This window comes from Stigmatopora nigra, chromosome 12, assembly GCF_051989575.1.
Source record: "Stigmatopora nigra isolate UIUO_SnigA chromosome 12, RoL_Snig_1.1, whole genome shotgun sequence".
Taxonomy (NCBI): domain Eukaryota; kingdom Metazoa; phylum Chordata; class Actinopteri; order Syngnathiformes; family Syngnathidae; genus Stigmatopora; species Stigmatopora nigra.
This window is the reverse complement of record NC_135519.1, coordinates 6554768-6568588: the sequence shown is the minus strand read 5'-3', so window position 1 is coordinate 6568588 and position 13821 is coordinate 6554768. Positions and strand designations below refer to the sequence as shown.

General features: G+C 40.4%; 3 protein-coding genes across 4 annotated transcripts; 2 read left to right on the top strand and 1 right to left on the bottom strand.

Moving 5' to 3' along the window:
* The first annotated feature begins 2833 nt into the window (after nucleotides 1–2833).
* Nucleotides 2834–6488, top strand: vip (vasoactive intestinal peptide). Of its 2 annotated transcripts, none has more exons than XM_077729839.1 (6): nucleotides 2834–2939; nucleotides 3276–3380; nucleotides 4068–4172; nucleotides 4694–4819; nucleotides 5213–5324; nucleotides 5389–6488. In XM_077729839.1, coding segments are annotated over exons 1-6 (459 nt in total). In that variant the 5' UTR covers nucleotides 2834–2937; the 3' UTR covers nucleotides 5398–6488. The 2 variants fall into 2 exon arrangements, with proteins under 2 accessions (XP_077585965.1, XP_077585966.1); XM_077729840.1 differs by having other exon boundaries at nucleotides 2910–3009.
* Nucleotides 6489–7444: 956 nt separating this feature from the next.
* On the bottom strand, nucleotides 7445–10562 carry fbxo5 (F-box protein 5). The gene is made up of 6 exons (XM_077728950.1): nucleotides 10391–10562; nucleotides 8850–9359; nucleotides 8562–8732; nucleotides 8411–8501; nucleotides 8106–8282; nucleotides 7445–8022 (listed from the first exon to the last, which is right to left on the bottom strand). The coding sequence occupies exons 2-6, from the start codon at nucleotides 9350–9352 to the stop codon at nucleotides 7759–7761; spliced, it is 1206 nt and encodes a 401-aa protein (XP_077585076.1). The 5' UTR covers nucleotides 9353–9359; nucleotides 10391–10562; the 3' UTR covers nucleotides 7445–7758.
* A 109-nt stretch (nucleotides 10563–10671) lies between these two features.
* Nucleotides 10672–13658, top strand: mtrf1l (mitochondrial translational release factor 1-like). The gene is made up of 8 exons (XM_077728949.1): nucleotides 10672–11683; nucleotides 11743–11816; nucleotides 11930–12031; nucleotides 12119–12197; nucleotides 12285–12448; nucleotides 12706–12823; nucleotides 13075–13211; nucleotides 13309–13658. The coding sequence occupies exons 1-8, from the start codon at nucleotides 11272–11274 to the stop codon at nucleotides 13519–13521; spliced, it is 1299 nt and encodes a 432-aa protein (XP_077585075.1). The 5' UTR covers nucleotides 10672–11271; the 3' UTR covers nucleotides 13522–13658.
* Nucleotides 13659–13821: the final 163 nt, after the last annotated feature.

Genomic DNA, 13821 nt, shown 5'->3' with positions numbered 1-13821 from the left:
TACTTTAGATTTCAGCATTAACAGGGCCCCATTTATATTTGACATACAAGGTGAAAATCTCAAAATGTAATATAAAAAGCTAACAGACATCCTTCTATGCTCCTTTTACCTCCACTCTTACTTTTCTAACGACGACTCTCAAGACATTTTGACATATCACTGCAGAAAGGCCATCACTGGTGCTAACATCGCTAACGACGCTAAATGGCACACGGCATGGCAGGCATCATAAAATGCATTCTGCCACCATTATGTCATTATCAAAAGTTTTTTTTTATGCAGTTAGATGAGAACTCGAGTCCACACTACACAGATAGAAGGCTTGGCAAGTAATCATATCTGCAGTGACCTAAACGCATTCTGGGAAGGAGATTTTTGTCCTTTGCTAACGAGTGAATTAATACAAGACGGCTGTGTAATGTCTGCCCCAATGCATTTATGCGTTTACTTCATTCAGGATGCAAGAATGAGCTCTGGATGTGTAATTGGCGCATGCAGGCCCGAAACAAGACCCCCTGCTATTAGCCAACTCTCCAGAGACCCCGAGCACGTACATCCCAACATGACCGTGTTTGTTTGCGCATCGTTAATTTAATTGAACACTTTTCGCATTGGACAAGGGAAGCACGTCATTGTTGATTTTGTATCGACGTGACTCATTTCCCAACTTTTATCCAGATCGGTTCTGAGGATTATGAATGCAACTTTAAACCTCAGATATTTGAAATGAGTTTTCAAGATAGCAGGCTAACCATTGGGAGGTGCAGTCACATATGTAGGTGGATTATGATTGGACATATTTGGGGTTAATTGTTCAAATATATTCTGCAAGTATATGAATGACATATTCCTATTAAATGTAGAGATTACAGGTGATTTGCTAGTAGTTAATGGCCATTGAAAATGTTTTAGGTATGTATTTGGTGACCTGTATTTGAAAAAGATATAGACATTAATTATCCACAGAGTGCCATTATTGCTTATATTTGTCAAGTTTTTTTTAATAAAACTCTAAAAATAGCAGCGACGCCTGCTGTCCCTCATGTTTTCTGTTCAAGAAAAAGGGAAAAAGAAATTATTGTTCATTTCTCTAATTGACTGTAAACCACAATCAAAGATCCATGTTTTTTATTAGATATGCCTTCCATATATTGAGGTACATCATACCAAGATGATGTCAGCCGTCAGCCCCCATTACAGACTCGCCCCACTCAGTTCAGATAATTGGATGAGGCGGCTCGCAGGAGGCACTTGAGTCACTGGGGATTCCCCTCAGTCCATGTAACTCTAATTTTGGAGAGAAAAAAACGAATTGAATGAAAAGTGATGTCAAAACGTGATCACCTTCGCAAAAAATATGGTCATTGTCTTGTGCTAAGGATTGAAAAAGTGCTGAAACCAACAGAAAAGAAGTACACTGCTTTCCCCCCTCAATACAATAAGAGTGTTTTCATGTTTTTTTATGCCATTATAAAATGTCCAATTAATAAACTTGACATCATGTTAAACCACAATAACAACCATGTAAAAATATGATAACTCTGATGTAAAAACCTGATCATTATCATCTAAACATGTCATACTGGCATTTTAGGCTATTGTCGTATGTCGTTATCTATATTATTTCTTTACCATGGTTCATTTGTTTTTGTTGTCAAGACTCTTGATGAATAAATCTGACTTTTATGAATCTGATTATTGGTGTAAAGCATTGTGAATTGCCTTGTGTTGAATTGGCCAAAACATATCAATGTGCCTTATTTTATGAGCTACCTTAGAACAGTACATTGAGCTGTTGTTTTGGAATGACGACATAATGTTAAGCACAGCAACGCGCCGGTCCAAAGGAACGTTTCCCCTAGCATCCAAACATTCCATCAACATCAACACAATAATGTTTGCTTCCCCTTCCTGGCGGGCTCTGTCTCCAGTCACCGCTGTCAATTACGCCCGACCCGGTCCCTAATCTACTTTCTCGGCGGCCTGATCACATTACGATTCACATGGTGCCATCGTGCTGGAACAAGATGGGGACGCGGTGGAGGCCGGACCAATATTTGACGTGGGCCTGTTGTCCTATTGGACTTTTCTAGGGAATGTGTTGCTATCGTAATGTTGTTTTTTTGAATTTTTATATATATATTTTTGGTTAACAGGTTGGATATAATGTATTTTTGCTTCCTTGCTGTGTCTAAATGTTTTTTTTCTCCAAAATGTAGTCAAACTTAAAACAAAACAAAAAATACAATTGTGGTGTGGTGTCTAAGTGGTTAGTACATGCGCCACACAGTTTTAAGACCAAGGGTTGCTCCTTGACTGTGTGGAGTTTCTTCTATTATGTTTTTTGATAGTCTTCAACATTGAAAAAAAGAATAAATTACATAATTTAAGGTATAACATAGAAACAACATAGAAACGTAGAAAATTCATTAAAAAAAACGACAAAAAAACCTTGGCTGGGATGGGCTCCAGCACCCCCGCAACCCCTGTGAGGATAAGACATGTATGAGTGAAATACATGCCCCCACTAAACTGGCTCTATGTGACTGACTGGCGACCAGTCTAAGATGTCGTATGCCTTTCGAACAAAATCTGTAGGGATAGGCTCCAGCACCCCGCGAAACTGATGAGGATAAGCGGAATCGAAAATGAATTAATATGGGGTTGACACTTATAATTGGATTTCACCAGCCCCCAAAAATGATGTGTTGGACCTAATTGGACCCCCGAACCACATGTTTGACACCAGATGAAAAAGAAAAAAGTTAATTTGAGTTTGTGCTTGCAATGACGTTAGCAGTGACCTAAACCCTTTAGCCAATCTCATTTCGTCCTCTTGGGGGTCCACTGGGGGCGCGCAGGTGTATAAAAGGGACACTACAGAAGACCAGTCAGAGGAAGACAGCAAGCAAACCAGGATTTTCTTTCTTATTTCACATGTAAGGGTATTTTTAGTGCTCTTTTTTTTCTTCTATTTGGACCCTGTATTTTTGTTCCACTTTTGAATAGGTGCTCATTTTTACCAATTCCGATTCAAATATACGCTCGTTTGAGCACTTTCGCGTTGGATATTATACTTATAATTACTAGAAAGATGAAAAAACTTAGTCTAAAGTCGATTTAAGTGTGCGAACGGTTGTCCATACTCGTATTTGAGCTTGGTGACGTGCGTAATTACGCACATTGGTTTTTCTGATTTTTTTTCGTCATTAAAGGATAGTTTATAATATTGATTATCTATTCTATATTTTGGACACATTTCTGCTTTCTTTCAGGTGTAAAATGATGTCCCAACGAAGTGGTCCCCAGCTTCTACTCCTTTTGGCTCTTTTCAGCATCTTCTACTCCAGGACTGTCAGTCTGCCCTACGCATCCATGAGGTCACAAAAACTGCATATTTCCTTTTTATTCTTCTCCATTTGGCTTTAATTTTATATTATCTGTCACCATAAATGTTAAAATTACGGGTTAAAAATGCTCCAGCAGGTTATCACAATTTAAGAAAAATGTCTATTGCAGTTTTATGGGTATATTTTCTTCAAATTAAGCTTGAGGGGACAAAATAATGCAAGATGAACGTTAATTAAGTTATATTCATTCATTCATTCACTCATTTTTCCAACCACTTATGGTCATAGTGGTCGCCGGGGGTGCTGGAGCTGATCCCAGCCTACTATGGGTGAACATGCAAATGCTTTAACCTTTGCGCTAATGTAACTGGCTATTGTACAGAAATTGTATGTCAAAATACTGCAGTCAAGACAGTGGTGCATACAATGAGTATCATTGGATTGAATTGATATGATTAGTTGGTACTGCTGTGTAGGGTTTGGATGTTCTGCCAAGCTTGCGTGGGTTTTCTCCGGTTCAGAAAATGAATAAGTGGACAAAAGCTTTTGTTAAGCTCTGTCAATGGCCCTAAAACAGTAAAATTCATTCCAAAATGTACTTATTCATGAAATAAATTGAAAAATAACTTTTTCCATATACAATTTATTGATTAGAATGTTGATTTAATATCTATGGCCGTCAATGGCAGTCAATTAATGAATTGATTGCCCCCACAGACCGACGAGACACGCAGATGGTCTTTTCACCAGCGGCTACAGCAAACTTCTTGGCCAGCTTTCAGCCAGAAGATACCTGGACTCTCTCATTGGGAAGCGTGTCAGGTAGGCACACACTGATGGTTCTTGTTCTTGGATAATATGGCAAACTTCTTCCAAAGGGTTTGAATGCTTCGTAGAGGTCAAACAAACCAAGCGTATACTTTTCTCCAAGGTCACTAAGTGTTGTAGGCTAGCAGTGAGATTTTTAAGACGGTTTGTTTTGATACAATTTTTTATTCGGATTCACTTTATTGATTACACAAAACCATGTCAAGAGACCCAATTAGTCTGTTAGTCGTATTATTGTACGTTGGGGTTTTGACGTCATTTACAAAATAGCCGTCTAATGAAAAACCCGAATGTCCAAATGTCTTTTTTTCCGTCCTTTTATGAGTGTTTGGATTCAGTGACATTTCCAATAATACGAGCTGGCGTGCTCCATGATGCATGTTGTTAAAGGTTAAGCGATGCTACGAGTGCTGACTGGCACGTTGTGGCCCAAGCGAAAAGGGCCGCAGGGCCCACGGCGGGCGGCACTTGACTGACTCTCATCTTCTCCTTTGTCTCACTGTAATCCGTTCCAGCGACGAGCTGATGGATGAGCCGGTCAAGCGCCACTCAGACGCCATCTTCACAGACAACTACAGCCGCTTTCGAAAACAGATGGCCGTTAAGAAGTACCTTAACTCGGTCTTGACGGGAAAGAGGAGGTGAGTCATTTGGATGCAATTCCCATACATTTTGGGGATTCCTGGGGTCACCTTTTGTACCTTTTTAGCTAATTTCTGGGTAACTTTCTGCTCTTTGGTGATTTCCTAATGATTTTGAGGTATTTGTATTTCACGTATCCTTGATTTAGGGTTACTTTCTGGTGATTTTTGGCCATACCCAAGTCAATTCGTATACATTTTGGGTGACTTTCCTGTAACATTTTGGGTGGAGTGAGGTCGTTTTTCCAAAAATAATCCCCATTAGAGATGCATTAAAAGAAAAAAACCTTGCAATGTAGTATTTTATTTTGATGTAGTATCCCAAAAAAAGTTAAAAAACTATCCCCATCAATGTTTGTTTTTAATCGGCATTTTTTTCCATGATTTCAATAGTCTAGAAAATGCCGTCCCGGGTGACCAAGATGAACCCAGGGACGACCCCGACACCTTCCACGAGAGTTATGACGACATCAACGTGGACCACCTGCTAAATAACCTCCAGCTGGTATGCAAACATACACAAAACTGTGTCTATTCATAACTTAATTATTTACAATTTTCTCACACAGCCGCTTTGAGAAGAAGTCCTGACGTCTAGAGTCATTGTGGTGAAAGTATCCGTTTCCAGTATTTATCCAAAGAAACCAACCACCACAACCACTTGATTCCCATAATAGCCCATTGGTGTCAAACTGGTGGCCCCCGGAGCCAAATCCAGACCTACGCATCATTTCACATGGCCTCCAAAAGTAAATCAATTCATTTAAACCGTTTGTGCATGAAGGGGTTGAATAAATACAAGATTCAAATGAAAATTGTATTTCAATTCATTCATAATTAAAAAAGATATTTGAAATTTGTTTTAAAATGAAAAATAAAAGTGAACCAAAAGATTTGGAGCCGCAAAAAGAATTTTGAGACAATTTTGAGGTTAACACTGTGTCTAAAATGATAGAGGATGATTGCCAAAAATAAGGTCTCTCCAAAGGAAAGTATAAATAAAATAAGATGAGTTTGACACCCATGGCAGTGCAGCTGTAGTTTGAATTTGAATTTCTAACACTGAATTTCACAACTCAAACACTGAATTTGTTGCTTAACTGAACTTTTGTGCTTGATCTCTTTTGCCAGAATACATTTTTTATGCTGGATCTTTAATGCCAGATTTTTGGTCACTATTGTTTTCTTCTGCAACGCAGACTTTTTTCTTAGAATTTGATCCTGAAAAATCCTAGTTGACTTTCCCACATTAACTTTTTTGCATCCAAATTTTCCCTTTTCTTTATTTTTTGTGGACAGTCAAGATTCGGTCCTAGTATATTTCATAGCAGACAAAAAAAACAGTGTTAGAAATTCAAATGTAAACTCCGACGGCACACATCGACTTCCACATCCACTTTTACGCACTTTTCAAGACGAATGTGGCATTCACCAATGCATGTTTTTGGTTGGACAGAAGCAAAGTCTATTTTTTTCAACACATCCCGAACGCATTTAACCACTTTCTACTACCTTACCTGTCTTTTAGAGTCCTAATTGTGCATGGAGTTGCCTTTAGTCAGTGCATTATAGTGATGACAATATACTCAAAGTATGGATGTAAATGGTACATAATGTATGTAGTAAGTGTGCTACGCACCAAATAAAAGATGCCCCTTTTATTTTTCAACGCTGAGTCCTTTTGTTTGCCTCATTGTTTTGATCCGTCAATCTTATGGAAATCGACCCATTGCTGTTCTAATATAATTGGAGACCAATCCCTAATTCTTCCTCTGTTCTGGTGAGTCACTTTGTTTGCACGTGTCACACAGAAGCTGAGTTTTGACTCATAAATGTCAAAAAGGAAGTTCCGCGGGGCCGGATGCTGACTCGTCTCCGTTCGTCCAATCATGGAGGCCCTACTGAAAGCCTATTTTCTGAGACTGTTTGTTATGTGTTCCTATCTTTTGTATGGTGCTCGCTCTACACGCCAACATGTGATTAGCTTCTGCTTGGCTGAGAGGCTTCACTCGTTAACTCTCATCAAGCACCATCTTAATGGGTGGTAAAAATAGAGGGCAGCAAGAGGGATTCAGCCTTTCGACAAATAACCATTCAGGGCCTTCACCTGACCATTAGCGCACGTGTCAGTGCAGGAGGCCATAATTATCAAGGAGTGATTAATGATCCCCAAGTAGGAACGGGACTGAAAAGGCCAGAAGGGCAATTTGTCTTTTAAGTACCAGTAAATTCAGTGGTATTAAATACTGGGATATAGTAATATATGTATTTTTTTTTAATACAATTTACCTGTACATTGATGTTTTTCAATCCAAAAAAAATAATTCAGCCTTGAAACACTATAAATATTGATGCAAAATACATGCTTAAAAGAAATAACAGTTTTTATTATTAAAAAATGGGATTGAATACACTTGCCAGTGGGAGTTGATTTGCCACCTTGTGGCCGTATGGCGTTATTGCTTTGGAATTCCAAAATGTAGCAGTATGTTAGCCAAAATTTGTTTTGCAGGAATGTCCATTGAAGGAGATAATATACAATGTCACTTTTTTGGTGTTATATTGTCATATGCTACAGTTCTTTCGCTAAACTTTTTTTCAGGACAATAATTCCACAGAGACAGATGAAGTTTTATAAAACGTGTATTTACATGGCATTTCAAGGAACATTTATTTGAAACAAACCCACAACATTAAGAACTATTTACAAGTTTAAAACATAATAAAAGTAGAACATTAAACTCTTGTCTTTTTTTCACAAAGTAAAACCCTGGCAAGTAGCTGATTGTCCAACAAGCTTTTCAAAACAAGTGCTTTAAGTGGAGGTAGGTGCTTTTTTTTTTTCTAGCACAAATACTTTGCCTTTCTTTTCTTTTTTTTTCTTCTTTAAATCACCATCGCATTTGGAATTGGGCAACTGCCAGATGACGAAACCCCCGTCACAACCTTCTGATGTTCTTCTTGCTTTGCGCGCTGCCAGGGAGGAGGGCGACGGATTTTCCCTGGGCTGAGAAGGCGGAGCGATAAGGCACCGCCCGGCACGGTTGTGCGCCGTGGTAGGCCTCCTGGCATTTGGTACAGAACGAAAACTGGCAGGAATTCCTGGTACAAACAGCCCGCCGGAGTTCGGGCCAGTACACGGCGGGCGAGCCACAGTGATTGCAGCGTTTCAGCGACTCATGAGTCTTCAAGTTGCTGGCAGCCTGAAGAAGAGCGAGAGAGGACACATTTGAATTTGACCCGCCTTCTTAGGGATTCCCACATTTTGAGCCACGTGGTCACCGACCTGCAAGAATTCGTCGAAGCGGGATTTGGTTTTCTGCAGGATTGCCGTTTCGCTATTGACGCAGGTCGTCGAGGAAGGAGGGGACGCCATTTTTTGCACGCAGGACAGGACCACCCGTGACGATACGCCGTCTCTTGTCAGGCCGGTCTTCTTTTGCTTCAGAGAGATTAACGACTCCTAAAGTGGGGAGAACTCATTTTAGAGATGATTTGAGTTGTCATCCTCAAAGTGACATTTTATGGTCATCTCACTTTTTTAAAGAGGTAGCACCCATTAAAACAGGGAAAATACCTTTGCGTTCTCACCTGAAGCACTTGCTCGGCGTGCCGACATCTTCTCATGGCGGCGCTATCTTCACGTACGATTTTCCGCCACGTCCTGCTCACTTTCCTGCAACTGTATGGTACCGTGTTAGTATCTCGCCAGCACGGCTCTAAGTCTATTGTGTGAATCTACCTGATGAGGTCCGCGTCTCCGAGCATGGCCAAGATGTTGGACAGGATGCACAGCATGTTCTTGGACATGAGCCGGGAGAAGACGTCGACAAACTCGCGACCCATGCTGCGGCCGATCACCTGGTGAAGCGGATGATCCTTGGCCACCCTCGAGACCACGCTCCAGTCATACCTGGAATAAAAAAATATATATTCACATTTGAGTCCCACTGACAGATAGCAGGCAATAAGTTAGCAAAACACTAAAATGTCTTTCACAACAATCCTAGTGGCAAATTGCTCAACATACCCCTTATTCTCACTATAACTCTTGGCCAGCTCTTGACAAACGGCTTGCTGGAATTTAACGATGGGAAGATTGGAGAATCCCTTCTGCTGGTCTATGGGCGTGGACGTGGCCAAAAGGCTTGGCGGATATGAGGAAACAGTCACGTCTCGATATGGAGAGGACCGTTCGGGGGTAACGGTAGGACGTAGCAGTAGGATTGACGGGTATCGATCCTTAGAGGAGTGTTCGCCTTCGTTAAGTGGACTGTTTTGGAAAGACAAGTATCCGCTGTCCTCGAACACTCCGTCCAAAAACCCGCTGTGCGCCTTGACGGTCTTGTTCTCTTTGTCGCGGGCTGCTCCCAGGGCGTGGTCGCAGGGGAACAATACAGTGCGTACCTTGTCGCCGAGGGGCTTAATAGGGACGGGGTCCTTGATGGGGGAATCTTTCTCCAGGGGCTTCTCGGGAGAGATTCTCTCCATGTCTCGCTTGGCTTTGACCAAGTCATAGCGAGGGCACTTCATGTTGAAACTGTAGGAAAACAACGTTTTAATTCATCAATGCTGTCTTGAATAAGTGGATTTCGAAAGCAAATATTGATGGCTGTTTTTATTTGTGGATATATTTCCAAATCATGATACTCGATTCAACAACATTTTTTATTGGAGGGCATCTGACTATCCTAATCTTGCACTATAAAGTACTAGTTTAGATATGTTAGAGTCCTCAATAGGATCCAAAAGTAACCGTGGATACCCCAGTTTCAGTGACTTTGTCCCTCTGGGTCCAAATGGAGCCAATGAGTAAAGGGTTAAAATTCTCTGCATGTACAAATTGCCTTAAGCATACATTAACTTGTTCAATAATCCAAATTGTACTGGAAAATATCCTACATTACCATTACTATAAACAAAAGTAAAATTTACCCAATGACCAGACATTTTTGATGAGCTAAAGAAATATCCGAGTACCCATACTTCCATACATCCAACATCCCTACACACACTTTTGCCGGAGTAGTTTTCAGTTTAACAGCCTAAAAAGAGTAAAACCTAAACAGGAGTAACATTTGAATCATTGTTTTATACCATGTTAGCAAGTATTTTAAGTCAAATTTAAAGAATAGTACAATTTACCAGCATGTGGGCCTGAGTTGCAAGAGTTTCGAGCGACTAGATGGACATCAAACATGTCTTAACTGTCATTTAACATAGATTTCCTACAATATAATTGCCTTTAAAGAGGTCAGTCTTTGTTCCGTTACATTTGAAACGGGATCAAGACCATATTTATGAGTTTACTTTGATAGCCCAGATTTGGCGGGGACCAGCCATTTTGAGCCCCTACAGAAAACCTTCCACTTCAGGCACACAAAAGTAATTTAAAACACCGCGAAGTCGTGAAAATAAATACATATAAAATATATATAAAAGGTAGAAAGCAACACATATTGCATTAGAAGTCATAAACAACACGAAACATACTCATATGCACTGACATTCGAATAGCGACATTACATTATACAATTACGAGGACTCGGTAGGTGATTAAACGTGACTTACCTAAATGTTACTTGTTCTGTTTTCCTAGCAGCTGCGTCTTGAGGAACGCAAAAATGTGTTAAATGTTCATAAAAGTCTTTTTCATCGTCTCTCTGTTAGGAATTCGGCGGTGAGAACTCAAGAGAAGGCGCAAACGGATTCAAATAGAGGCGGTACGTCACGTTGGCAAAATCTTTGGCCAATCAACGGTCTCGGTTCGTGCATGAAGGCGGAAATGGTACGAGGAGGGAAAATTCTGCGCAGGCGTATCAAGGCATGGGGAAACCCATTTAAACCGGGAACCAATAAAAAGTTACGTTGTGAGAACGGGCGGGTTGGGGAAGCGATTACGCGCAACACATGCGCAGAAGGCACAGAAACCTGCTGGTAAATTACCTGCTTCATAATTCGAATATGATATTCTTTTACTTCTGATGCGACACACAAGACAATTGCTAAATGAAACAACATATTGACGCGAATATATCTAGAAAAACACTGTATTGCAAATGAGATGAGTCTATCCGATTTTGTTTTAGAAAAAACAAAGATCACGTGGTGTATCTGGTTAAATTATTTTCATAAATTGATAAGATTGGGGTTTATCTTCTGTTCATTAGAATTCCATTCATTCATTTCATGTGGTGACCAACGTTCCCAACTGCGCATGCACAAAGTAAATATTCAATATGGCTGCGCCCGTGCGCAAGGTGGTGTTTTGAATTTAGGAACCAAGCATTGTCGGTTTTTGGAATATCTATGGACGACATTTGCATATTCTTTATGAATATGAGAATATACGGTAATATTCTTTCCCCACTAATTTCTCGTTTTATTCATAAATGTAACCATTGCAGCATGTCATTGCCTTCTCTGAAATAGAGGGCCCCAAGCATTGAATTATGTTTTTCCGAGGTGCTATACACCTCCTACCCAAAGGAAATCATTCTGTTTTTAATTTGCCCTTATTTGGTCTTAAAAAGCATTCAAGTTTCCTTAAAGACGCTAGGTTTCATAATCAATGTGTCAGAACTACAAAGTCTTTTCACACTGCCAGTCGGCTGGAGGTAGCCAAGTTATTATCTCTTGATGAACTGTTCTCGAGGAGGTCTCTTTTAGACTACTTAAAAAAGATGGACTTGGAATATAGCGACTGTTTGAAAGCGGTCAACAGTGACAAGCAGGAGCAGAGCAAAGAAGAAGATATGAGGGTCAAAAGAACTAAAGTGTCCCTGCTGGCTCCCCTCATCCATACCATCAGGGAGCTCGATGTCAAGCAGAGGGAGTTGAGCGAGACAGAGGCACTCCTCAAGGGTAAGACCGGCTTCTGAGGAAGGAAGGAAGCCATTGACTCATTTTGGGTGTTCCCACAGATGAAGATCTGCGAGAACTGGCTGAGCAGGAGAGGGATTCCTTGAATCAAACCATCCATGACCTGAGGCAGAAGGTAGTTGCTCTTGATTTGCCTTGATAGATTCCTCAACAACTTTCAAATTGAAGTTGTGGTTAGCTACATTGAAATGTGAACGATGATTTTTTTTGTGATGTCATAAAATACAGATATTAGACCTACTAATCACAGAGGAGGATGATTTGAGTGAACTTGTCCTGGAAGTGACTGCAGGAGTAGGTGGGCAGGAGGCCATGCTGTTCACCGCTGAGGTTATGCAGCGTCAAAGCATTATTTATCTAATAAAGTTCAAATACCATTTTGTCATACTAAACTGTTTTTTTTGTTCTCATTTGAAGTTGTTTGACATGTATGAGGGCTTCGCTCGGCATAACGGCTGGTCCTTTGACGTCCTGGAAAACATGACCAGCGACTTAGGTCTGTCCGTCACTCTAGTGCAGTATGATATGATGATACGTACTAAAAGGACATAAACATAACATTTTTTCTTGTACGTGTATTCAGGCGGTCTGCGTAACGCCTCGGCGAGCATCAGCGGCCATCAAAGCTACAAGAAGATGAAGTTTGAAGGCGGCGTTCACCGTGTCCAGCGTGTCCCCAAGACTGAAAAGCAGGGCCGCATGCACACTAGCACCATGACTGTGGCTGTGTTGCCTCAACCTACTGAGGTAGAGCTTTTTTTTCGGTCAAAAAGAAAGTCAATAGTATATATTCTTAATAGATACATTAAAAACTTGAAAGATTTTATTTCTTTCAAAGCATTTTTAAAATAGATACGTCACATCGGTAAACTGCAGTTTGTAAAACTGATTTTCAAAGTTAAATTCCTCCCTTTTTGCATTAAAAATCATGTTCTTAATGCTCTGATCCAATTTGTGTTACTTTGGACATTTCATCAGGCTTCTTTCCTTCCATTCACCCTCAGATTTCCTTTACCATAAACCCTAAAGACCTGAAGATTGAAACAAAACGAGCCAGCGGCGCTGGGGGTCAACACGTCAACACTACAGACAGCGCTGTCAGAATAGTTCACCTGCCCACCGGTACATTGCACACCTTGGAGCTTTGTGCTGTACAAAATGATGAAATTAATGTTACAATTCTTAATTAGATTATGCTTCATATACAGAAGTCTTAAAATTTAAAATGACTCATTAGAAGTATTGGGTAATTGTACATTTGAGCACAAATCTTAAAATTTAAAATGACTCATTAGAAGTATTGGGTAATTGTACATTTGGGCACAAATATATCTTAATTACATATAATGTCTGTTTTTGTGTGTGTTACAAAGGGGTCGTGACAGAGTGCCAGCAAGAGCGGTCGCAACTGAAAAACAAAGAGAAGGCCATGAAGGTACTGCGAGCCAAACTCTACAGCATGAAGCTGGAAGAAGAAACTAGCAAGCGCTACAATCAGCGCAAAGTACAGGTAAATACAGCACTGTGTACTCTGACTAAGCAAAGGCTAATTCATATGAAATTGGGTTTGGTATTTGTTGTGCAATCCATTTTGACTTTTCCCACAGATCGGGACCAAAGGTCGATCCGAGAAGATCCGCACATACAACTTCGCCCAAGATCGCATCACGGACCACCGTATCAGTTTGACGCTGCATGACGTCAAGGCGTTCCTGCTTGGCGAAGACTTGCTGGATGAGATGAACTCCTCTCTGCAGGAGTTCTCTTACCAGGAGGAGCTCATGGAACTTTTGGGGGAAAATGGAAACAAGGAAGGATGATCACGAGTTTGGACCAATTTTTTGTAAACTATAAAAACATTTATTACAGGAGTTTGGAGATGGACAACATCTATTTGTTTATCACTAAGACAGAGATCCAACAATATAGTCATTATTAAATATAATTGTTACATAAAGATGTCTTAGATTCGTATTTATGTCCAATTAACAGCCTTGTTGAAAGTATTGGCTATTAGTGTGGGATTTGGTCTTATCAACTACATTACCCAGAATTCCCCGCCCCCTTCCAAAGTCAACTAATCGAGGGGATGAGCTCATCGATCGATCCTGGTTCACGCC

Bases quoted from the DNA above. Each gene is read 5' to 3' on its own strand.
- vip (XM_077729839.1), top strand. The intron at 3,381-4,067 runs GTCACAAAAACT...TTGCCCCCACAG, and splicing joins CTGCCCTACGCATCCATGAG to ACCGACGAGACACGCAGATG. The intron at 4,173-4,693 runs GTAGGCACACAC...AATCCGTTCCAG, and splicing joins CTCATTGGGAAGCGTGTCAG to CGACGAGCTGATGGATGAGC.
- fbxo5 (XM_077728950.1), bottom strand. From the start codon at position 9,352: ATGAAGTGCCCTCGCTATGACTTGGTCAAAGCCAAGCGAGACATGGAG. The intron at 8,502-8,561 runs GTAGATTCACAC...GGTACCATACAG, and splicing joins GGAGACGCGGACCTCATCAG to TTGCAGGAAAGTGAGCAGGA. The intron at 8,023-8,105 runs GTCGGTGACCAC...GCTCTTCTTCAG, and splicing joins GCTTCGACGAATTCTTGCAG to GCTGCCAGCAACTTGAAGAC.
- mtrf1l (XM_077728949.1), top strand. From the start codon at position 11,272: ATGTTTTTCCGAGGTGCTATACACCTCCTACCCAAAGGAAATCATTCT. The intron at 11,684-11,742 runs GTAAGACCGGCT...GTGTTCCCACAG, and splicing joins GACAGAGGCACTCCTCAAGG to ATGAAGATCTGCGAGAACTG. The intron at 12,824-13,074 runs GTACATTGCACA...TGTGTTACAAAG, and splicing joins AATAGTTCACCTGCCCACCG to GGGTCGTGACAGAGTGCCAG.